The sequence below is a fragment of the Siphateles boraxobius genome, unplaced genomic scaffold (assembly GCF_051911475.1).
Source record: "Siphateles boraxobius isolate OS27281-9 unplaced genomic scaffold, OSU_SipBor_1 24, whole genome shotgun sequence".
NCBI lineage: Eukaryota > Metazoa > Chordata > Actinopteri > Cypriniformes > Leuciscidae > Siphateles > Siphateles boraxobius.
This window is the reverse complement of record NW_027508855.1, coordinates 6,545,799-6,571,727: the sequence shown is the minus strand read 5'-3', so window position 1 is coordinate 6,571,727 and position 25,929 is coordinate 6,545,799. Positions and strand designations below refer to the sequence as shown.

General features: G+C 38.9%; 1 protein-coding gene across 3 annotated transcripts; it reads right to left on the bottom strand.

Moving 5' to 3' along the window:
* Positions 1-1,264: 1,264 nt before the first annotated feature.
* On the bottom strand, positions 1,265-24,698 carry tmc1 (transmembrane channel-like 1). Of its 3 annotated transcripts, none has more exons than XM_077241029.1 (22): positions 24,505-24,698; positions 24,064-24,228; positions 22,021-22,087; positions 20,629-20,652; positions 20,072-20,546; positions 19,213-19,416; positions 19,051-19,141; positions 18,872-18,953; positions 18,652-18,758; positions 18,424-18,522; positions 16,736-16,878; positions 16,448-16,592; positions 5,843-6,037; positions 5,582-5,761; positions 5,279-5,431; positions 3,877-4,005; positions 3,731-3,798; positions 3,387-3,626; positions 2,732-2,857; positions 2,567-2,645; positions 2,099-2,192; positions 1,265-1,876 (listed from the first exon to the last, which is right to left on the bottom strand). In XM_077241029.1, the coding sequence occupies exons 3-22, from the start codon at positions 22,055-22,057 to the stop codon at positions 1,629-1,631; spliced, it is 2,919 nt and encodes a 972-aa protein (XP_077097144.1). In that variant the 5' UTR covers positions 22,058-22,087; positions 24,064-24,228; positions 24,505-24,698; the 3' UTR covers positions 1,265-1,628. The 3 variants fall into 3 exon arrangements, with proteins under 3 accessions (XP_077097144.1, XP_077097143.1, XP_077097142.1); XM_077241028.1 differs by having other exon boundaries at positions 22,021-22,080; positions 24,505-24,696; XM_077241027.1 differs by lacking the exons at positions 22,021-22,087; positions 24,064-24,228; positions 24,505-24,698 and having other exon boundaries at positions 20,072-20,647.
* Between the last annotated feature and the right edge of the window lie 1,231 nt (positions 24,699-25,929).

Sequence of the window (25,929 nt, the reverse complement as noted above, 5' to 3'; positions counted from 1 at the left end):
TCATCCAAGTAGTCCACGTGACCTCAGTGGGTTAGTTAGAATTTTTTGAAGCATCAAAAATACATTTTGTTCCAAAAATAACAAAAACGACGACTTTATTCAGCATTGTATTCTCTTCCGGTTCTGTTGTCAATCCGCTTTCATGAGTCCGCTGACGTAAGACTAGCTGACGTGTTATCTGGTGCGCCCGAGCTTCGTTTACAGTCTGAGGGAGACGCACGCTGTAAACAAAACAATCTTTGCAAACATGTCTAAGGATTTCGACACAGGGAAAGACTTGCATTTTTTTTTAACCAGACATATTTATTTGAACCCGAATACACGGACGCACCAGATAACACGTGAGCAACGTCTTACGTCAGCAGCGTCACTGGCCTCGTGAACGCGGATTGACAACAGAACCGGAAGAGAATACAATGCTGAATAAAGTCATCGTTTTTGTTATTTTTGGAACAAAATGTATTTTTGATGCTTCAAAAAATTCTAACTAACCCACTGAGGTCACGTGGACTACTTGGATGATGTCTTTATTGCCTTTCTGGACAAGGACAGTATACCGCACATAGATTTTCAATGGAGGGACAAAAAGCTCTCGGACTGAATCTAAAATGTCTTAAACTGTGTTCCGAAGATGAACGGAGGTCTTACGGGCTTGGAACGACATGATGGTGAGTCATTAATGACATAATTTTCATTTTTGGGTGAACTAACCCTTTAAGGCTGATTTATACTTATGCGTCGGACCTACGCCCGAGCCTCTACGCTGTAGGCTACGCGTTGGTTTTCATTTATACTTCTGCGTCGTTTTCCGCATTGACGTGCAATTACACATGCAGAGGGAGCATGTCAAACTTAAGGGAGGTGTTCTAGCAGACCAATCACAGCGCTTGCGGTCTGCATAGAATTGACGCGGCCGTGTCCCAAATGGCACCCTAAGCACTCGCAGTCTTCCTCTGAGTCCGCTTTTTTGTGACGTAATGCCACTTTTTTTAATGCCACTTTGACTGTCGGGAAGAAGTCTGCTGCGTAGCTCGCATCAGCTCGCATCGAGGGTGCAAATCGACTGCAGAGGGTGATCTCGTGAGCACCCTTCTGAGACATAAAATGACAAATGGTTATGCCACTTGGTTTTAAATGTTATGATGCAATGACACTCATACATTTTTAAGTGTAGCGTAGATGTCCAATCACTTTCCACTGTAAATAAGACACACGTGTTCCACCTCTGTGTAGCTCTTAGAATAACATATTAGTCAAACAAATGTTTACTTTATCTGCAGCATTTTAATAACTAGTTGTAATTGGCATGTAAACCAACAATCAAGCATTTTTTCTAAAACTAAAAATATATATAAAACATGAGTCAAAATATGAAACAAATCAAGAGATGAAAAGTTTGACCCCAGTTTGGCCAGTGTGTAACAAGACACAAGACTCTTTCACAGAGACAAGACTCATCAATCTAGAGTTACATAGTCACCTTGAGCATAACTGAGACATTCATGACATGTGTGGCAGCCTTTGGGCACAGCATTTATAGGCTACTGAATAGCAATATCAGCAAGAAATAAAATAAGTGTCATATAAGTGCCAAATGTTGTGTATGCAACATAGAGATTCACATCTATTTACATATGTGCTGTTGATCTCCTGTTTGAGTGAGAGTTTTTCTGTGGCTGATGTGGGTGACCTGGAAGATGTCCAGATGACGTGTGTCCCCGGGATGCAGGGGTTCTGGTAGTTGTGTGGGTCACGGTGACGGGAGGTCCGGAGTTTTGAGTATGCTGACTCTGTGATGGGTGAATAAAGTGACCGTTCTGCCCAGCTTGTCTGTGATGCCCTGCTTCATCTAGGCTGCTGCTTTCTTCATTCACTCCTGAGAAAGAGGAGGCAGAGAGACCTTTCAACTGCTGTCTCAGAACAACACTGTTATACAGAAACAAGGGCATGTTGCTATAAGACTGTGGCCACCTGTTGAAGCCACCAAACACAGCACATTAACTCTTCAACATTAATGGAAAGTTTCCTTGCACTGGTTCCAAGATGCTGTCTAGTGCACTGACTGATGGGAGCTGTGACCCGTTCAATGTGCTCTCACCCAAATCGGAGGCACTGTTGCTGTGTTTTTGCTCCAGTTCATTGGCTGCCTTTAAGGCTCCAAGTTTGTTCTTTTTCTTGTTTTCCTCATTTTGCTGTAAATGTAAAATTGGAGAATTCAGTGACATGACAATAAATGACAAGTAACAGTAGTGAGTAGATCTATGTCCAATTATAAAATTAAATTGAAATAATACTAAATATATTTCGGTCTATGTGAAATAATATTAACAATCACAATAATTAGTCATTATAATAATTATTAAATCTATTATTATGATTATTATCATCATTATTTATGTTAACTCAATGTTAGTGCTTACACCTAGTGGTAAGTTTACATAAAATCAACTGCTCATTTACAGGTTTAGTAAGAATTTTCATTTTTGGGTGAACTAAATGTGTTTTTTGGGTGAACTTTAACTGACATTTACTGCATTTGAACAGACATTTGGTCTTCCCAACTTACTGTTTGAAGTTTCTTTTTCAGCTCCATGTTTACCCTTTTGTACGTTTTAGAAGTGGACTGCAGATAATATATTGCAAGACTAAAATAACAGAAAAAACACCATTACACACATCTTTATAGAAGTACAGGAAAAACATATTGATGGATTTAGTCATTCCCACTTACACCAAGAGCAGAAGAAAGGGCAGCACCAGTCCGGGGTTCGAGGCATAGCTGAACACTTTACTGAACCAGGCAGGGAAGTCTGTCTCCAGGGTCTCCTGAATCACGTCAAACATGCGGGTTTTCCCACTGCAGAAAATATCTAGTTACAAGGCTAACAAATGAATAAGTTGATGGATTCAGCCTTGTCAACTGGTTCCCTCAGAGGGGGATTTGTAAATATTTTAATTAGGCTATTTTATAAATTTGTATGTTTATTTTTATCTTTTAATTTGAGTTTATTTATGTCGACTTAAAAAAAACCTCCATGTAATGGTAACCACCTTTTGTGCAGATTTTAAGAAGAAAAAGGATGTGAGAAAATTGTAGACTTGCACTCTGCAGCACTCTAGTGTTAAACATCCGCCATTGCAAGATTTGACTTGTTGGCAGACCTCCACTTTTAAATTTTACTTTTTAAATAAATACATATAATACATATATACATGCAGAAAGAACTAAGAGCCCATTACTCTAAAGTCTAATTATTTGTATTTATTCTTAATTTAAGCTTTAACCACACTGACCAATTTCTGAAACACTATTACTCAGTTCTTATGCTAAACAGACCTTCTCCATAATCCCCACCATTTCTGATTCATACATTAAAATTTAAAACCTGAAGGGTCCGCAGTCGAAGGAGGGAGGAATGGTGACAATGGTGTATATAGCAGGCAATGTAGAAAGGAAGAGGATGACCAGCAGCATGGCCATGTAGAAGTTATTGGAGCCTGAAGCTTTGAAGACCCGTTCCTGAGGGACATTACAGCACATCACCGCCCAACACTGCAGGTACATGGACACGTGAAGCCGTAGAAGATTTAATGCTGGAAGACATGGAGCGTAAAACGCCCCCATCCTTGTACACACACAGAGAAATATTTGGTGAGGTTTAGAGGTATACTGGTTGGTTTCATTCATTTAGGAAGAAAACATGCTACATAATATGGTGATATTTCTCACCAGATCATTCCCTGGTTGAAGATCAGCCCCAGAACATTCCCACTGACGTCAAACTCTGAATAGGACGGCTAATAAACAAAGCACACTTCAGTTATAAATGAGAGGGAATCCCTGACACTGATTCTCTATGTGTTGTGGATACTCACAAAGCCAAACTCCAAATCCCAGCACCAGCAGTTGTTTAGGAATCGCACCAGTACGGCACGGAAGAAATCCCCAATAAGCAGAGTGATGTAAGTCGTCATTGTGTCAGAAATGATGAGACGAACAAACTCCTGTAGATGCAGAGGATGCTGATGATCTCTAACGACTTGATGTAAAGTAGCCTATCATAACATTAATTTAACACTTTATTTTAAAACTTTGTAGTTATCTTTTTTAGGATTTGTTCAACACTCAATATTTGAGTGCTGACTTTTTGAACTTTATGCTGACTAGAAAATCTAATTAAAACCAAAGCGTTTGTACTTGCTTTTCTATTTACCAAACTGTATTTCGTCTGAAAAAAGTTGATATTTTTCAATAATTTTAATGAAATGCTTATTTACAAATATTATACTTACAGTACACTACCATTCAAAGTTTAGAGTCGGTAAGTTTTTTTTATGTTTATGAAAAAGTCGCTTATGCTCAGCAAGACTGCATTTATTTGATCAAAAATTAATCAATAAATATATTTTAACCCTTTCCTCATCGGCGTTTTGGGAAAAAAAGTTGCCAGCCACCGCCAATTTTTTTTTTTTATAATTTCACAAAAGTTTCATGGCCCCCAGAATACTTTGTAGTATGAATATCTCTGAACATGCAATATGACCTCTGCTTTTAAACAAAACAAAACAAAAACTTTTATTCTAGCTTCCTGCTTTTTTATCAATACTTCATGGGTAAGTTTCATTAAAATAAACAAAAGTTTGCGAAAAGAAAACCACATAACCAGAGACACCGGTTTGGATCGGATTCAGAAAAAAATATTCAATTAATAGAAAGTTAAAAAGAATCTCTTGTAACAATGTAAAAGTCTTTTACTGTCACGTTTGATCAATTGAATCTGTCATTGCTGAATGAAAGTATCAATTAATTAATTAAAAATAAATAAATTCAACTGACCCCAAACTTTTCAACTGTAGTTTAATTCAATGTAAATGTGTCAAATAATTGTGTAAATCTTTAAAACATTAATTTTAAAGTAATTAATAGCCACCCTCACCAGACTAATTTAAGACTGCTGTGTGTAAACCATGAAGTAAACCACTGCAGATTGATTTACAGAAAAAAAGTGTAAACACTGTTGTTCTTTAGCACTTGAGCAGCCCAAAATAGCAGCATCCCCTCAACAAATGGCGTGATTTGGAGTCAGGAGTGGGACTGCTTGTCCAAACAATTCAAGATGGGGTAGTGTTAGGAAGTTTTTGCAAGTGTATACTACATTTTTACAAGGTTGGGTTAGGAGTTATACAATACTTTGTAGTGCTGCTTTGGAACGTATTGTGTTCTAGTTATACTGGAATTTGGATTATGAAAAGAGCTTTAAGCACTCTTCCCGAGTACCTGTCCCACCATTGTCTCCCAGCAAGGCCCTCTTGGTACATCAGCAGGGTGCGCTGTGATCGGAGGAGCAGTCGAGTTGTCTGGCATAGTCCCGTTGTACAGGTTAGCCTGCCATATTGTCATATTCTTCTTCACAATCTCCTCTTCTGCCCTCTTGAAAATATGTGACAGTTAGGAGAATAAATGACCTTCATAAGATGATTCTGTTGCAGCTGGAATGATGGAAATCATTACTATTCTGTAAAACAGAAATACTGAAAATGGGACTTCGAGGGCTTTAGTCTTTGTTAAATGAAGCTCTACCTTTAGTTGGATGGCATCCATGAGAGCGATAATGAATGTGTAGAGGTTCCCCAGGAAAAGGGCGAATATGCGTCCCAGCTGCCACTGGAGGGCGATGCGTGGATGATAGTTCTCTAAAGTGCTGATTACATCAAACAGCATCGGACAGAACATTCCCAACAGAGACATCACCATGTTCACCTAAAGGTTGAAAACCATGCAACATTTATTTTTATTGATCAACAAGAGGATTACCATTGTGCATTGTTACTTGAGTCTGACCTCATTCCTCTCCCACCAGCCGTATTTCTCCAGTCCCTCCAGAGCGAACTTCTGAGACCTGCGTACTACAAAGTAGATCAAGTACCCACTCCCTGCCAGACAGCAGAGCACCAGGAAGTTGGCCAGCACTCTAAGGAATCTTGTCAGGTGGATGTTGTCATCTTTTCTGCTCTCTTGCTCCTCCACAATGGTCTCCTGTTAAAGTGCTGAATTTATTATGAAGTCAAGAAACGTCATATTAAAGGGGTCATATTGATTCTTTTTTATTATTGTTTATTTTTCTCCCTGAGGAAAGAAGGTTTTTCCCCCACGTAAGATGTTATATGGTGCAAAAAACAGAAATAAATGATTTTTTCATTTAACATTTCCACCCTCTTTCTGACTCAGAAACAGGCAGTTTTGATGCTTTGCCTTTAAAAGGATAGTTCACCCAAAATGAAAATTCTGTCATCATTTACTCACCCTTAAGTTGTTCCAAACCTGTCTTAAACTTTATTTGTTCTGCTGAACACAACTGAAGATATTTTTGAAGAAAATTTGTAACCAGGCCACTTTGGGGCTCCATTGACTTTCATAGTAGGAAAAAATAATGTGGAAGTCAGTGGTGCCCCAGAACAGTTCAGTTTCCCACATTCTTTAAAATGTCTTCCTTTGTGTTCAATAGAACAAAGAAATTTATACAGGTTTAGAACAAATAAGTAAATGATTACAGAATTTTCATTTTTGGTTGAACTATCCCTTTAAGACTTCTGTGTAAATGCTTTCTTTGCATGTGAAGGTATAGCAGGTATAACCTTTCGAAAGGGTATAACCTTTCCCTTTCGAAAGGGAACTCGCACTGCGTCGATTGACGCTAAGGGGAATGCCTCAGGCATGACAGGTGTCTGAAATCACAATCAAATCACGGCAATCCTATTGACTGGCGACAGCCCATGAACCATTAACATGCAACCTGGAAGTATATAAGGGCGCCTTGCAAACATGATAATCATCTTTTCGTCTTCAGGGACTGTCTGTCTGTAAGCTCATGAAAATCAGGTAATTAAGAAATGCACTGAGATGGCTGAGTGCTTTCAGAAGTGTGCAGACCCATGCTCAAGATATTTGACGCCTGGTGACGCACACGAACTGTGCGTTTTCTGTCTGTGAAGGAAGAGTAGGTCTCGAGGGAACTGCCTGTGCAAATTGTGAGCTTTTTTCTATGAAAACACTCTGCTCTCGTCTGGCCCTCTTCTCGAGAGAATGATGAAGATGGAGCTTGCCGATCGTCTTGAGAGGGGTGTAATACTCTTAGACGATTTGATGGCTGACGAGGGTGAGCTGCAGGTGGATGATGAAAGTTTTCTATAAAAAAGAGAGCTTAGTCCGGCAGCGAGTGCTCTTCCGGACAAACAGGAGATGGCTGATGAGGGTAGTGATAATCGAATAGATCCTGAATCTTCTCAGCCCCCTGCCCCGCGTATGCTGAGCATGGTTGGTGTTATGGAACGCGGCAGGCTGCAGCTGCCATGGCTGCACATTGGGGAAGAAATCACTCGTGATAAGAGCGGATTCTCTCCGGTCATAAACCACCAGCTCAGGTGAGCCTTCCATTTCTTCCTGATCTGCATACTGAGATCGAGAGGATATTGAAGAACCCATATTCTGGCTGTATCCACGGACATCAGCTGGCTAGTCTCGCTGATGTTGAGGCGATAGGAGAGCGGACATCAACACTGAGAGCTCCAACCCTGCCAGTTTGAATGGCAGAGCATACACGGCAGCGGGTCAGGCTGGTGCTGCCCTGCACACCATGGCGGTGTTGCAGGTATACCAGGCCGATCTGCTGGGGGATCTAGACGACGGTTCCTGAGCTGCGCCACACCACAGATCTAGCTCTCCGGGCCACCAAACAGACTGCTGCCGCGATCGACCAGATCTGTGGTCATATGTAAGATAAAGCGAGGTGCACCGCTCATTCTAGTTGTAAAACTATGTTTATGGCGTAGGCTTCCTCTCATGGTGAGAGCATTTGAGGCCGCCGCTCATTCATATGAAATATGTTATCAGCGGAGAGTTAAGTGGCAGAACGTCATTCTAGAAAGAAGAATGGGAATGTTTATGCAACCGCTTGTTTTTTTTCTACACACACCTGTGTTAGCCCTCGGGCCACCTTTTTGGAGTATAGACTGACGCTGGAGCTTCAGATAGATCTTATGTCCAGCCCAAAGGACCGCCTGACATCTTCTGGTCCTGAGTACATTGCCCACTTGAGCTCTGTTAGGGTTTTCAGTAAGCTGAGCGATTCAGCAGCCCCCCGTATGAAAAACATTTTTTGTCGTAAGGCTGTGGCTCCTCCGAGCCCTCAGGTAGATCTATGATTACAGGCTGGCCCTCACCAGGGTCGCCTCTATATCTGGCCAAGGCTATGCTAGGGATAGTGGAGGCGTTCTGCTAAAGCATTTCTGCCTCTGGCCCTTCACTTTGTGAATGTAGGTTTTTAGCATCCCTATGTAACATCCTCCTCACATGGGAGTCATTAGGCCAAGGCCCTTCCCCTTCTTGGCATTCTGGGGAGAGAAGAGTAATGTAGCTTGGAGCAGAGGCATGATTTATAAAGACCCTGGGTTAGGCCTGATTAGGCCTCCCCGGTACAATGGGTCTTTCTTGAGCAGGGTTAGGCCGTCTTTCGCCTCATAAAGAGACTGGGTTTTGTCTGCCCCACCCCGCCGTGCAGAACTAGCATATGGATTTGGGCTCCACTCACCTCGCTGAGCTACTGCTCGAGTGTCGGGTTGTAGGTGGCTGGCTTACAAGCAAGCCCCACTCCCCTAAGCTGGGAGCAGATAAAAGTTCTGTCACCTCTAGAGCCGGTGGCGAGCCCGCACCCTGTTAAATCTCAGGGTGATGTGGTAGTATTCCCCTGTGATACAGGGTAGGTCTGAGTACTTCACTTTCAGTTTCTGTATTATCCTACCTCGCACCATTATGGCTCGGGTAGAGCAGAAAGTTCTAACCTTCACTTCTTTTTGGTTTTCGAAGTACGCTCCAGTGAAGCCAGGAGATTGCCTCCCCGGAAGGGAGTCCTTACGTTGTGGGACATACATTTTAGCTGCGACCAGGTAGCTAGCCTTATTAGGCCTTCTGTGGGTGGCCTCATTATTTGTGTTGGTGTAGTATGGTCCCCAACGGTATGTGTGTGTAGCAGAATAGACTGTTAATTCGCTGGCCAATCAGACAATTGGCTTCAGTGGGCCTCACTGGAGGCTAGCCACTATTATGATCAGCCAAATAGGATTGACCACTGTCAGGCGGTTAGTCTTATCAGGCCACCATGTAGCTCGGTCCCCAACCTTACGACCATGGCAGTCAGTTTCTTAGCTCAAGAAAACTTTCAGACGACCGGCTTTAACAGTTCACTCCGAGACTGAGCCCCAAGACTGGCAGGACTTAGCAGGCCTCCCTGGGACTGACACCTGGAATCAGGATCCTTAGCAATAACCATTTTTCAGCTAGCTATCAGGTAGTAGGCCTCCATGAAGGCAGATAGTAGGCCTTATTAGGCCTCCCTAATGACGAGTTCCCAAACACGGGCACTAGGTACCCAGCCCTCTGGTTATCAGGTAGTAGGCCTCATCAGGCCTCCTTGTAAGTGGTCTCCCAGCGACGCTGGGTTCTGGCAGCTAGTGTCCGCTTGCTATCAGCTCAGTTAGATCAGTCCTTAGGCCTTTTCAGACCTCCTCAGTGCCTCGAAAGACAAGTGCTGGGTAGATCTGTGGATCGAGCAGAGAAACTCGCCTCACTGGCAAGGGTTGTAATATGCTGAGTCATGCTCTCCTGGATACCCTGTCTCTGAGATCCGGGCAGAATGGTTTACTGTCAGCTCTGCTCTGCAGTCCCTCGGGTTGGATGCCTTATCTAAAGGCAAGTGTCCAAAGGCTCTGTCTTCGGACATACAGAAATTTGGCCAGACTGAAATGTCCAATGTAAATGACACCAACTCAGGTCTTCCTTGTGGCATTTCGGGTGAGTATGTACCCCTGAATAGTGATTGGCTGGGGCTCCTTCGAGTTCCCTAGCCACATTCCCTAGAAGGGACCCCTTCTAAATTTGAAGCTGTTGTCCTAGGCCCTTGAGCAGGCCCAGGTAGGCATTTAATTTAACAATGTTTATGGAAGTTTCCTGTGGAATATGGAAGTAAAATAATGCCAAATGTTTTTGAAACAAAAAAGCCTGTTGAATTTTACTACTTGAAAAAATAGGCATTGCATTAACCCTTCTTGCATTTTAATGCATTGTATTTTTAGGGCTTGCATTTTGATGTTCTGAAATTCAACATGGTTGAATATTTAAGCTTTGAATATTTCAATTCAAAAAATTTCAAACACATTTTCATTATTAAAAATGAAATAATCCAGAGACTTCCGGTATGCCTCGTGGTGAATAGACGTGGTTGGAAGTCGCTCCGTGAACACTCATTCGTTTTCTTTTCAGCAGTGTCATTTATCTTGTCATATATTTACCGAATAATCGATTCTATGATACATTAATAAAGAAGAATGCCAAAACCAGGAAAATCGGGGCGAAATATTGTTGAAATGCTGACTGACAAGGGGAGCGAGCAGGCAACTAAGGCTAATGCTACCACTTCAGTACAGGTGGAGGAAGAGATCACGCCAGCTTCTTTGAAGGACTTAATTACATCCACCATCCGATCAGAAATCTCTTCACTACGGTCTGAATTTTTGTCTGAAATTCGCTCTGCCGTTTCCACATTACAAACGACCCTGTCATCGCAAGCTCAAAAGATCCGGGACATTGAAGAGGCACTTAACGACTCAGATGGCCGGTTAACAGCAGTGGAGAAGCTGTGCAGCACGCTGCAAACAGAAAATACCAGCCTCAAACTCAAGATAGACGACTTGGAGAACCGGTCGCGGAGGCAAAATTTAAGGATTATTGGAATACCAGAGGGTTCGGAGGGCCAAAGCCCGGTTGCTTTCATGGCCTCATTCTTTACTGAACTGTTTGGAGACGGCGCCTTTAAGCGACCTTTGGAAATTGATCGAGCTCATCGAGTCGGCCAAAAATCTCAACAAAACGCTTTTCCAAGACATATGCTGGTCCGACTCCACCATTACCAAACCAAAGAACTCATACTGAAACTGAGTCGCGAGCTGGGCTCTTTGGAGTTTAATGGTGTGGTTGTTCGCATTTTTCCGGACATGTCTGCTGAGGTGGCAAGACGCCGTGCTGAATTCAAAGACGTGAAAACAGCACTTCGCAATGCTGGCATCACCTACGGAATGTTGCATCCCGCCAGACTCCGCGTCGATTTCCAAGGACAGCGGCATATATTCCTGTCTCCGCAGGCAGCGAAGGACTTTGTTAGTATGGTCACTAAGACCGTATCAAGCAAGGTTTGAGTGACGGACTTGTTTTAAATCTAAAAAGAGTTTGCCACCCTTCTTAAAGTGAGTAAGCGTGCTTTAAATTTGTGTTACGAAAAAGGAGGTAATGTTAGCCCACACACAATCCTGACCACTCTATAAGTCTATAAAAAAATAAAAATAATTCCTGTTCCATAAGTTCAGCGTAACAAAGTTGGATGCCATGCATCATATACTGCTGAGAGAATAAACTCTATACTTTACTCCTGTTCACGGAGCACTGCCGAAAGGGCAGCTAAAGTTGCAAGAACTAGTCAACTACTTTTTTTTTTACCTGACTGTTACGTTCCTTTCAGTTAGGTTTGTTAATCTTGGGTATGTTAGATCCTATGTCAGCTCTGAACACAAGGGGGGAATAGTTTTTTTCTTTTTGTATGTTTATTTCGTGCACCTTCAACCATCTCTTATTTGGCAGCTTCTTTTGCCATGCTCTATTCTTAAAAATCATTATTTTTTCCCCTAACATTATTAAGCTAATGTTTGTTAACAATGCTTAATACACTTCAGGGGAGGGGGGGCAGGGTTAAATTAATTAGTTGGAATGTAAAGGGATTAAACAATCGAGTGAAAAGTATAAAAGTTTTTTCCAATTTAATAAAGTTGAAGGGCAATATATGTTTTTTGCAGGAAACCCATCTTAAGAACTCCAGTCATAAAAGCTTGATGAGATCATGGGTGGGACAGGTGTTCCACTCGGGATTTAATTGTAAAGCTAGAGGCACAGCCATTTTAATTAACAAGAATACTCCATTTAATCCTTCTAAAGTTATTTCAGACCCCAATGGTAGATATGTGATCGTTTCAGGCACTCTTTATGATAATCAAGTTGTTTTAGTAAGTGTTTATGCCCCTAACTGGGATAATCCAGACTTTTTTGTAAAACTTTTCTCTAAATTCCCTGACCTGAATACTTACCAATTGATTATGGGAGGTGACTTTAATTGTGTCTTGAATACTGCTTCAGATAGGTCTTCTCCCAAACCAGCTCCCTTGTCCCAATCTTCTAGAACAATTAACTCATTTTTGGAGTGGTACGGTATAACTGATATATGGCGTCATTTGAATCCCACTTCTAAAACGTTCTCTTTTTTTTCTCCAGTTCACCATACTTACTCGCGTATAGATTATTTTATCATTGACAGCAAACTTACTCCTTTAGTAAAGTCTTCCTCTTATGATAGTATAGTCATCTCTGATCACGCCCCAGTAATTCTCGAACTGGCCCTCCCTGGTGGTTCTATAATTTCTCGTTTTTGGAGAATGAACGTGTTACTCTTGTCAGATAGCCGTTTTGTTGAGTTTATCTCCGAAAAGATCAGTACTTTTCTTGAGGTTAACTCTACGGAAGGGATTTCTGTATCTCTTCTCTGGGACACACTCAAAGCTTATTTGCGTGGAGAAATAATTTCTCGTTCTGCTTATATCAAAAAGATGCGAGATAAAAAGCTCTGTGAACTCTCTAGACAGATTGGCCAGTTGGACCAGGAATATGCACAACGTCCAACCCCATTACTACATAAGGAAAGGGCTTTTTTGCTATCTGAATATAATCTTCTTTCCACTAGCCATGCTGAACACCTTCTACTTAAGTCACGACACCGATTCTATGAGTTTGGTGATAAACCGAGTAAAGCACTTGCATTACAGCTTAGACTACAAACTGCAAAAAGTTTTATTGCTCAAGTCCAAACCACAACAGGGAATAGTATATCAGACCCCCATGAAATTAACAATCAATTTAAATTGTTTTATTCTTCTTTGTATCAGTCAAACTCCCTCAAAGATTCCAATCTTATTGATAATTTTTTTGAAAATCTTGACATCCCTCAAATCAGTAACGAGTCAAAAAACAAATTAGAGGATCCTATTAGTCTAGCTGAGATTTTGCAAGCTATTACTCAGATGCAGAGTGGAAAATGCCCAGGTCCAGATGGCTTTCCCACAGAGTTTTTAAAAAAGTTCTCTCTCCAGCTCTCCCCATTACTTCTTTCAGTTTTCGAAGAATCCCTAAATAATGGGCATCTTCCTCTCTCCATGCGTCAGGCGTCAATTTCACTGATCTTGAAACCTAATAAAAACCCACTAGATTGTGGGTCTTATCGTCCAATTTCCCTTCTAAATGTAGATGTGAAAATCCTGGCCAAGATTCTCTCTCTAAGGTTGGAAACTGTTATTCAAGACATCATTCATCCGGACCAAACTGGCTTTATAAAAAATAGACAAGGCTTCTTTAACCTTAGAAGGCTGATGAATATAATCTATACCTCATCAGACTCATACATGCCAGAAGCCCTAGTCTCTCTCGATGCAGAGAAGGCTTTCGACCGTGTTGAGTGGGACTATTTATTTTGTACATTAAAAAAATTTGGGTTTGGTGATAAATTTGTGTCCTGGGTAAAACTCTTATATTCTTCCCCTTTGGCTTCGGTAAAAACAAATGGTATTAGTTCTGAATATTTTTCTCTTCACCGTGGGACTAGACAGGGTTGCCCCCTGTCCCCACTTTTGTTTGCTATAGCGATAGAACCTCTTGCAATCTCTTTTCGTACTAATGGCAAGATCACTGGAATCCATAGAGCAGGAAAAGAACAAAAAATTTCCCTTTATGCCGATGACGTAGTGTTATATATCTCAGATCCAGAAACTTGTCTTCCACATGTTTTAAGTATTCTAGGACAATTTGGTAGTGTCTCAGGTTATAAATTAAACTTGCATAAGAGTGAGTTTTTTCCAATTAACACAGCCGCAAGAGCTCTTTTAGTATCAGCTCTTCCATTTAAATCAGCCTCAGATCATTTTCGTTATCTGGGAGTTACAGTAACACGGAAATATGTAGATCTTTTCAAACATAACTTTATTCCAATCTTGGAGAGAGCAAAAGAAGATCTTGCTAGGTGGAAAACTCTCCCACTTTCACTTGTAGGTAGAATTAATGCCATAAAAATGAATATTTTACCTAAATTTCTATTTCTATTTCAAAATATCCCGGTATTTATACCAAAAGCATTCTTTAAGTCATTAGATCGAGTGATTTCAGATTTTATTTGGAACGGAGGCCCAGTAAGAATCCAGAAGTTATCCCTTCAGCAACCCAAAAGATTAGGTGGATTCGCACTTCCTTATTTCTTATTTTATTACTGGGCAGCAAACATTCATAGCATTTTATATTGGAGTCAGTCACATTATGGTCTTTGTCATTGGGTTCCGGCATGGGTTGAAATAGAATGCGACTCCTGTAGCCGAGTCTCTTTACATGCTTTGTTATGTTCTTCTATTCCTATAAAATTTTCTCACTATTCTTCAAACCCTTTAGTTTTGCACAGCCTAAAAATTTGGCAACAATTTAGAAAACACTTTGGCTTTCAGAAAATGTCGGGTCTGTCTCCCATATATAAAAATCCTTCTTTTTTATCTTCCATTTCAGATGGAGCCTTCGCACTATGGTTTAAAAGGGGCATTGTAGATATTAATGACCTCTTCCACGATAATACTTTTGTAACTTTTTCATATTTATCAGATAAATTTAATCTCCCGAAAACTCACTTCTTTAGATATCTTCAGACTCGTGAATTCATAAGAAATAGATTTTCTCACTTTCCTCATGCACCTCTGAAACAAGAAATTGATCAAGTTTTAGAAATAAAAGTCTCTAAAGGTGCTGTCTCCAATATTTACAAAACAATTTTTTCATTTACTGCACTCTCAGATTTTTCAGCCATGTCTAAAATTAAGCAGAATTGGGAATCAGATCTTAATCATATTTTTACTGATGAGGAATGGTCAAAGGCCCTTTGTCGTGTACACACCACCTCTATTTGCGCTCGCCACTCACTAATACAGTTTAAACTGTTGCACAGAATATACTGGACAAAAGCTAAACTGTCTAAAATAAACCCTGATCTCGATCCTACGTGTGACCGATGTCGACAAGCCCCGGCTACTCTTTATCATACTTTTTGGCTTTGCCCAGCGTTGACCTCCTTCTGGACATCAATCTTCAAGTCAATTTCGGACGTTTTTATTTTAGATGTTGAACCGTGCCCTTTAGTGGCACTATTTGGCCTTAATCCCGCAAAGGTGTCCTTATCATCTATACAGTCAAACGCTTTAGCTTTTTGCTTAATAATTGCCAAAAGGCTTATACTGATGAACTGGAAAAATCCATTTCCACCCAGCTACTCCCATTGGATGCACGACCTGTTGCAGTGTATTCAAATAGAAAAAATTAGATTTACAATGATTGGTAGAACAGAACAATTTCACATGATTTGGCAACCTTTTCTTTTGTATTTTAAAAAATATTAATTTTCCTAGAAATAACCCTTTACGTAACCACTCCTCTGTTTTTGACCCTTGCTGATTTTGTCCTCTCTCTTGTCCCTGTTTGATTAAGAATCCTAGTACATAAAAAAAGGGAAACAATTGTATTTGGTTTTCTTGACAGCTGGCAGTGATTGTTTAAAAAAAGGTGCAAAGTTGTTGTTTTTTTTTGTTTTTTTTTTTTTTTTTTTTTTTTTTTTTTTTTTTTTCTTAGTAATATTTACAGTTTTTGCTGTATTTTATATATTTTGCTACCACACTGTACATGCATAATACATTAATATTATTCTTACTGGTATTGTTTTGTAACATACTAGCATGTTTGGAAGCAACCATTTATAATTCCTTTGTTTCTTTTGTTTTTGTTGTTGAATCAGAGAGTAAGATATCTGCTTATTTTCATCTGTATTTCTTGGTCTATATGTCGAAACAAACACTGTATTGTCTGTCTTTTATCATCTCTCTGATTGGGGAAAAAACAATAAAAAAGAGTTAAACTAAAAATGAAATAATCCATATTCACCTTTCAAATTTCACTTCCAAAATATTCAAACTGTTTAAAAATACAACCTATAATATTCAACAGGCAATTTTCGGTCCATTTTATTTCGCTTTGCAAATTCGCTTCCACAAATTCAGTGGTTCAAATTCGACAGTAAATTCAACATTGGCATCCAGTAACTGCAGGAAAAGCAGTAGATTACCGAGCATTACAGATTGAAATTTACAGAATCTTTTTATGGTATATCAAGTTCTTTTTTTAGAGAATTTTCATTCCATTATAAGACTCCTCTATTATGGACAAAATGGACTGGGGCCCAGCACAATGGGGGAAATAAAATAAAAAGAAACACACCTTAAAGCTTGTGGTGATGGAGGCAAACTTGTTGTCTGCTGTCTCAGGATTTCCAATGAGGTAATCCCAGCTAGTAAACGTCTTCCAACTGAAATTAAAGCTGGTGTCATCTCCGCCCCCTTCTTCATTTGCATTGCGGGCCATACTGTTCGGTAAGAGTGTGGAAATCGTTAAAGAAATGTTTTGTGTATGAACTAAGAGGCAGATAGGTGCTTATTGACACACTCAACATATATAAAGGTTTCTGATATAGACATTAAGACTATACAAAAGACTGTCATCACTCACGTCCTGATTACCACCATGTAGCTATATGCCACTGTGCCCACTCCCACCAGGAAGTAGGAGAGGGGCATGCGGAACTTGAGCCACCCAATGGCCCGCTGGCTGTTGTAGTAGCCATAGAAGAGGACAGAATACTTAGCATAGCCCTGAAAAAAAGAAAAAGAAAAAAAAGTACTGGACTAAGAGTATGAGAAATGATGTACTTGGATGGTGAGGTATTTACACTATATTGTTCAAAAGTTTGAGTCTTTAAGAGTAAAACATTAAAGGGGTGGTATAATGCCATTTTCACAAGATATAAAATAAGTCTTTGATGTCCCGAGAGTGTGTATGTTTTAGCTCAAAATACCCCACAGATATTTTTATATCGCATGTTCAAATTGTAACTTTTTGAGGGTTAGCAAAAACGCACAGTTTTTGTGTCTATCCCTTTAAATGCAAAATGAGCTGCTACTTCCCTTACAGAGGGCAGAGTTTCAACAGCTTCAACAGTCACTAACCAGGGAGGAATGTCGTGTAGTCCCTACCAGCCGTTGGTTGTAGTCCTTAAAAAACAATTTCTTTAAAAGCAAATATCTTCCTTTTTGAACTTTAAATGTTGGAACTTTGCAGATGTTGTTTATGCTCAAATAGCAACATTACACACTAACTAAAGTTAGAAAAGTGAAATCAGAATCAACCACCCCTTTAAATATTTACAGGTGAAACTTGAAAAATTTGAATATCGTGCGAAAGTTATAATTTTGATGATTATGGCTAACAGTTTATGAAAACCCCAAATTCAAAATCTCAGAAAATTAGAATATTACATGAAATCAATAAAAAAAGGGATTTTAAATACATAAAAACACAAAAAGTATAATTATGCATATGTATATAGTTATACTAAATATATTAGTTCCATCTATTAATTTGAATTACTGAAATACACAAACATTTGCACGATATTAAAATTTTTCGAGTTTCACCTGTATATATATTAAAATAAATGTTTTTCTATTTTAATATATTTTTAAATTGCAATTTATTCATATGTTGGTGAAGCTGAATTTTCACCATCATTACTCAAGTCTTCAGTGTCACATGATCCTTCAGAAATCATTATTATATGCTGAGTTTGTGCTAAAGAAACATTTCCTCTTATTATTAGATGCTATTATTTAATTTATTATTAGATGCTTTTATTTAAATGCTATTATTATTAACATTTCTGCTGTTATCTCGGGATGCTAGTCCCGAGGTAAATAGCGTTCGTCAGCTCCAGTTTGTATCCAGCCTCTCACGGAGACTTCAGATACCCCAACGCCTGTGAAGAGACGACTCAAAGCCGGCGATATGTTATGCCATACATTAATACATGATTAACTAACTGTATTTTCGATGTACATTTCCGAAATGCACTTTCTGTAAAGCTGCTTTGAGACAATGTGTATTGTGAAAAGCGCAATACAAATAAATTTGAATTGAATTGAATTGAAGTGAATTATCAATGTTGAAAGATTTTTTGAAGATTAGAAAGTTCAAAAGAACAGCATTTATTTTTATATATAATTTTTGTAACAATGTAAAAGTCTTTAATCTCACTTTAATCAATCTAATGCATCATTGCACTCTAAAATTATTAATTTCTTTACCATTCTAAAAATCAGTATAATTTTTTTTGTGTGTGTATAATCATATAGACTCTTTACCCCGAAATCCCATAAGACTGCAAAATTCATGGCACTGGCCTCTTCCACTCTGGGCACTGTCTTTCTGGCTAAACTGCCATACGGTTTCCCCATAAGAGCCTGGAAAGTGAATACATTCATAGATCGTGATCCATTTAAGGATGAGCTAGTTACATTGAAGGAAATGTAGTGTTCATTATTAATATCTTATATAATATCAAACTTTGCAGGATTTAATATATTTCTCACCTCTGGAACCATTACCAGCCCAAACGTCAATCCAAATAAAATCATATTGATGCCATACATCCACCTTAGAAATATGAAGTAAGAAGCAACTGATGAGCCAAAATGACCTGTAAGGAGATAAAAATAAGTTTGTATATGACAAAAGATGAAGGGTGCAAAAAAAGGAAGTAGAAAAAAACAGCAGAAGAGAGAAGGAAGCTCAAACTAAAAGGCATCACACTTTCTATTTCCTTTATCTTCATCTCCCACGGGATGCATGCAGTCTTGAAGTTCTCAAAGTCGCGCTGAAACTTCATCCATTTCTGAAATCAAAGTAAAAAAGAAAAATGATGAGCACTCTGAAGCTGTAGAAGGAGATCTCCAGCTCCATTAGTTTCATGTTGACAGTCATCTCCTCACCTTCATCATCATGACCTTGTAGGCATAGAGCTTCCTGCCTTTGCCCTTTCCTAGAGCCCCTTCATATTTCTCCACAAACTCCTGTGACTCCCTGAGACAGAACACAAATTGCTGGCATTTTGAAGGCGGGTGTACATACACATAAAAACAGCAGTGACATACCTAAGGATAACTAGTTTTTTCCTCATGGGCCAGGGCTTTCCTCTCAGTGTGGCGATTAGCTTTTTCTTTTCGTCCACAGCTTCTTTTAACTTTTCCAGCTCCTCTGGGGTCAGAGACCCCAAAACTGCCACTGCCTGATTGTCCTTTGACTCGGAGTCAGAGTCGGACTGAGATTCTGACTCAGATTTAGACTCAGACTCTGAGCTGGGAGGGAGAAATGGATGCAGGTATGCTGAGCGCAGACCACAAATGGGATGCTTGCTATTTTGTATTTTTCAAATTCAATACAACACAATATCCAATACAATATCCAATACAAATGACATCTATAGCAAAAACCATTTCAGAGAAAAGTTTAATTGAAAATTTTACATAAATTTCAGAATTGTAATAAATCTTATATATTATAAAAAATATATTATATCAAGCTAAAATATACCTAAAAAAAACTTATTTAAACATACTTTTCAGGTTTCTATTAAAAAAGACTCCATCTAGTCCATACTGTGCATAGTTTGACAGAAGTTAGTGGTTATACATTTATTGATTTTAGGGATGCACTAAATTATCGGCCATCATATCGGTATCTGCGTTTATTTTTAATGCTATCGTTATCGGCCCGGTAAGAAAATTTGGCTGATATCTTAAAGCCAATAAATAATGGATTATTCTCCTTCACCTGCGACACGTGAGATGCGCACTGTTCACCATAAAGGTTTTTGAATTGCTTTAAAAATTATTGGAATGACTACAGCTTTCACATATAAAGAATTATCGGTTATTGGTATCGTCCAAAATGTTCATATCGGTGCATCCCAAATTGATTTACTAAAATGATTCGAAATGATACAAAACTTACATAGTTTCTGGTTTCTTTATTTTCTTTTTCTTTTCCTTCAAGGACATGTCATGACAATCTTTGTGTTTTGTCTTTCCATGCTTTGCATCGTCCTCCTCATTTGCATGCTTCTTTCTCTTTTTCTTCACATCTTTTTCCTTCTCATCCTCCAGCTTCAATGTCTTAGTTCTTTCATTTTTAATGTTCTTTTTCAACTTTCTGGATTCTTCCTCAGCCTCCTCTGCATTTGCATTCTTTCTTCTTTGCTTTCTTCCATGTTTTTCACCCTCTTTCCTTGCTGTTTTGTGTCGTTTATCGTGTTTCTTCTCTGCTCTTTTATTGCCAGCCTCAGTTTTTCTCTTCTCTGAAGCTCTTCTGCTAACTTCACTATTTATCACTCTCCTCCGTTTGCCATCTCGTGTCGGCTGCTTCTTTTTACCTCCCTCAAAATTATCCTCCACTTCTACATAGTAAAGGCTGAATTCATTGTCCTTCCCTAAAAAAAAAAATGTTTGTAGATAGATTAACATACAGCACAAAATAAAAACATGCATACAGAAAGCAGTCAACCTTCCTACCTTCATCCTCCACCTCAATGCTCACTGTAAAGGCAAACAAATAACAAAAAAAGTAAATAAAGAATGAGACATACGTTCCAGACATTGTTTAGAAGACATTGTTAAGTCCTGAAAGGTCAGACATGTTGGGTTCCCAGCAGCTGTTTAGCGTCTGTTGTGTTTGACCACAGTGTAACCAGACCGGTAAGTGCTGACCGGGTCATTACATGCTTAGCTGTGTTGCACAATAGACACAATGGTGCTTTTCATCTTCAGTGTCAATGCAAACTGTCCTCTTACATGGTGCCAAAGGTCAAAAGAATGAAAGTAATGCTCAAAAGTTCACATACACATACTTAAAGTTCACATTTTCTGACCACCTTGGTATTTAGCACAGCCGAAATACTTGATTAAAGGGGCTATGTGTAGCTTTTTACTTAAAAAAAATCTTTAAGATAGAGTTTTCATTTGTACATTTATGAGCCAACCATAATGTAATAGAACGAATGACACCTAATGTCCACCACGGTTGCCTCTATCAGCCTGTAGGCTCAATTGTGTGGGGAGGATTCGGGTTTCGAATTGGCGCGAATATTCACAAAATGTGCATCATGCGCGTTCTCGTCTACTTGGGCTTACATCCGTACGGCAGCCATTAGTAAGCAGCGGCAATCGCTAACAGTAACGCTAGTGTTTCAAATGGACTCTGCGGACGGAAGAAGCGACCAGCCTCCAGCACAATCCAGACACCCACGGAAACTCCTCGTAAGTTTAAAAAAAAAAAGCCTTATCTAGTGTGGCCAAAATAGAGAGTGACCGGCGTCGGGCAAAAGACAAGAGTCAACATTGGAGCAGCATTTTGATTCTTGGAGGGAGCACCGGTCAGCGCTGGGTATAAAAACAGACCCCGAGCTGGCTTTCTTTTTACTACAAAGGTAAGACATAGTTACAACTCTCTGGATGCTGTGGTCGTGATCATACGAGCGTGCACACCGAGAACAAGCAGTTTCTCTAACGGCCACTGGTGTCAGTAACGGTTAGAAATTTCATAACTTACGCAATGCTCCTTTAAGTCAATAGGTTTGCATCAAAATTAAAATAAGGCATCAAATATAAATGGCCTTTTAAATAACTATTCACTTCAAGTAATTTGATCAGAATAAAAAAATCATTATCAGAATTTTAAAATATTGAGACAGACTGTGTAAAGGAAAAGACAGTATGTCTTTGCTAAGCTGCCAATCTCTGCATACAAAGTTACATTCGTTTTTATTATTAATAACAGAAATAACAATAAGTTGAAATTATAAATCAATTGTTAGTTGTGGCTTAACACTGATGACACAAACATCACATGTTTAAAAATGGGGTTAAAAATATATCAAACACTCAGAAAGTAATAATCATCTTTACCGTCACTTTCAGATGCGATGAGTTTATGCCGTGGCATCCTCCTCTTGAGTGGCCTTCACTCTGTGACCTCGCGTGTGTGTGTCCATGCATACAGGAGAGAGAGAGTGAGAGTGAGAGTGAGAGTGTGTGTGTGTGTGTGTGTGTGTGTGTGTGTGTGTGTGTGTGTGTGTGTGTGTGTGTGTGTGTGTGTGTGTGTGTGTGTGTGTGTGTGTGTGTGTGTGTGTGTGTGTGTGTAGGTGTGTGTGTGTAGGTGTGTGAGTGATGATGATGATGATGTAGCATTGGACCATGGCCTGATTGAACAGAACCTGGCGGGTGATGAGTATCGTGCATGAAGAGTTCACTTTTTACTAGCATTCAGCGACCTCTCCCAGGAACAATAACCAGTCGAAACTCTAGAGCCTCTCAATTTCACCCCTTTGAATTATTCAACAGAATTATGACTCTTTTTTCAAAAAGAAAGGAGGACACACAGTACCAAGCCAAAATAGATGATGATGGTCTAATGACTGACTATAGAAAGATCGACGAGGCAGATAACAGAAGATTAGTGCCACAGGGTCAGTGTGAGCTGTACTTCCACTTATAGTGTAAAACGTATACCAAAAACGTACTTAAGTAAATACTGCTCCTGTTTGCAGGAAATAGTACAATCGTTTTACAAATAACATTCCTAAGATGTTAAGGAATGACTTTCATATAGGAAAATAAGATTTTAGAAATTCAGATTGTAAAAGACTTTTAAAAAATACATATAATATACATGGACAGCTGACATGACATCATGTTTTCACTCCTTACTGAAAAGATCAACTTTCTCAATATATCTCAATTTTACTATGCAAAGAAATATGGAAGTATATTTCTCAGTATATGCCCACAGTGTTTAATGGGACATTCATTTAAAAATCATACAAACACATCTGGCATGAAGTCATGAAAAATGCATTAGGTAACATTAACTAATGGGGCTTTAGTGTGAAGTGTTACCAAAATAATTTAAAATGGTCTCCAACGTTTCCTGATTTTGAGGCAGGCAGTTTTTTTTCTGCTGCACCTTCTGAATTTGACTTGGGACCAAATGATAATTGTTCAAATAAAATACTCCCTCAGCTTAAATTGTCCTGCAGTGTGAAACTCTAAATTACATGAGCGATGCAGTGCCACTGTATATCAAACAGTGTACAGTATCTGGCTGGCTGGCACATTAGAACCAAAACTGTCATACAATAAAGACTAAAAAAAGTCTGGAAGCGTCTGCGGAGAAATTAATAGGAAGATAGATTTTACTCATATATGCCTGAGGTGTCCTGTGGGATAATGCTCCACAGAACAGTAGAAGCATGGAAATATGGGAAAGGAGAAAGAGCTCTATAAATAAATCTTGACATGCTGCCATATTTAACTGAATCATATTAAGGTTGTCTACCTTTATCTTTATTATACTGTGCCTAAATTATCTCAACAATGGAGATGCAATTTAATAATGGGAATTAGACAGATAGAAAGAAAAAATAAAGAACAGAACAGAACAATAATAACAGAACAGATGATACTACGACCAGAAGTCAGTGGTAACCTTATGGTTAGGCATTGGGATGCCAAAGGTGGGGATCAACCAGTAATTCAGAGTTTACTGATAGAATCTTATTATTATTACATCCTTAAAATAGGGATTTCACCTATTTCTCTTTCCAACTTATGTAAGGACGGTGTTCAGTGCATGTGATAGATAAAGCTAACAAAGTTAGGTCTATCTCTAAAGCACTGAATCAAACACCACCAGTAGTATTTGTGGATTCCTTCATTGCTGTTACACAGCCTGGCCACCTGATGTCACTAAAGATAAACTTTTGAGGCTGTTCTGTTGAAATAAATGAGCAGTCTGGGGGAATTCAGATGATGTCAGGCTACATTGAATTTTCAATGTTTGACCCATTTCTGATGCACATTGCCCACCTAGTCAGCAGGTATTTACATTTACACAGTGTATTCATGCATATTGTGTCAATATCTGTGCGTGTGATCCATGTGCTTGTCTACCTCAGTATTTGTCTGTTCGCCCTGCAGAGAGCTAGATATTGCTTTCCTCAGCTAAGTTTAGCGGCACCGTTTGGGGATTCCATCTTCGGAGGATTGACACAGGGTGTAAATGTATTCTGAGCATGCCTCCTTCTCTCCCCCTCATTCCCTCAGTCACTGGCACACCTAAGAGAAACACAGAAACGTTCCTCTTTTCCCAATCATGTCTTAAAGAAAAAGGTTTTTCATATACTTTAACAGTATTTGACAAACATTTTTTGAAAAAACCTACAGTAGCCTACGTGTAGGCTACAGTACAAATAATGCTAAAAAGACACCATAAAGAGCCTCTTCATAAAGCGAAATAAAAGCGCTTTAGCGTAGACGTGACTAAAACTATGAGCTGGCAGCTTTCATTTGTGGAATGTCTCTCCCAGTATGTGGCTGTTATGAGTCACTTACAGTGTCTCTTTTTTTAATGTTGTCATCAGAAACCGCCTTTAGCTGATCATGTGAGCCGACGTTGCTGTTCTGCATTCCATTACTTTGAAGAATCCTATAGTCAGGATATTTAATATCATGGGTTGATGAAGGTTTATATTTATAGAAGAGCCGGTGCCCTGTTACTCTCACGTTTTCGTTCAAGTCGTATTCTCAGTAGGCTACTGCATGTCCAGGAAAAGAAAAGAGTAGCCTACCCACTGGAAAGATGATTCATTTCTATTTTGCACTCTTCGTTGTTCATTTGCTCAAGGTACAGGACGAAACTTGTGATGGGGAAATTGTAGTACTGATCCAGTGATTAAATATGGATGAGTGTACTAGAACACGAAGAAAACTTTCTAGCATTACATACTTCATGTTTGTTTACATCACATTGGTGATAGAGGACTAAAAATATTCACACTCACAGCTGCTGACTGGTTTGTACTGCACTCAGAGAGTTTTCCTCTGATTGTTTGTTCATTTAACTTTTAAAAAAAAAACAATTTTTTTAAACAGAATCAATACATTAATTGTATTGAGGATTAATTAATGAATTCTTTTTTTAAGTGGAAGATGTCAAATTATGCATAGATGTGATGGCTTCAGCAATATTTTAAAGATGTTGACAGTTACAAGCAGGGTCACTTTTATATAAAATAATCGAATAAATACACTTATACTGGAAAAAAAAACTCTTATACTGTGAAAAACTGTCAGAATATTGGGTAATTTTGAACAACTGAACCACAAATCTCCCTTGAGGAAGAAGAGCCAAAGTGAAAGCATACTTGAAACAACTACAAGGGCAGGAAGAACCTGTCAAAATAAAGTGGAGCAACTGACAGGTAAATCAAGGCTGGTTAAACAGCGCATTTTATGGATTTAAATACATTCTGTCATTCTAGAATACTGGTAATGTGTTATTACTTCATCTCAGTGTTATTTCAGACATACTGTTGTAGTTTTGATTTACATTGATATTAATATCAATAATAATACTGAATTTGTTTTTTTTATTTTCTCCATTCTCTAAGTTTTAGTAATTTGTTATGTATTTTTATTATTTTACATATAATGTAGGCTATATCTAGTTTTTATTAAGATATTTTGTATTTATTAAGATTTATTTAGAAATTTTGCCTCGGCAACTATAGCTGAAAGTTTAAATTTTATATTTATTTTATTTCAAATAACAAAAATGTTTTTGTTTTTTATGGCTTTAGTTAATCATCATAACTCTGCGTCACTGATAGTTTTCTATCGTTCCATAAGTATTTTGTTTAAAAAAATGTAGCCTATTGTCTAACAGGTTTCATTCATGAAGAAGAATAAGCAGCGTTTGTGTATGTGTTTCTGTGGAGATAATCCAATATACGTGCATTAGATCATCATTGCCTTAAG

Excerpts from the sequence above, each read along its gene's own strand:
- tmc1 (XM_077241027.1), bottom strand. The coding sequence starts at position 20,634 with ATGAAGGTAGGAAGGTTGACTGCTTTCTGTATGCATGTTTTTATTTTG. Across the intron at positions 19,417-20,071 it reads ATAAAGAAACCAGAAACTAT|CTCAGAGTCTGAGTCTAAAT; the intron begins GTAAGTTTTGTA and ends TCTCCCTCCCAG. Across the intron at positions 5,432-5,581 it reads TGGATGCCATCCAACTAAAG|AGGGCAGAAGAGGAGATTGT; the intron begins GTAGAGCTTCAT and ends CATATTTTCAAG.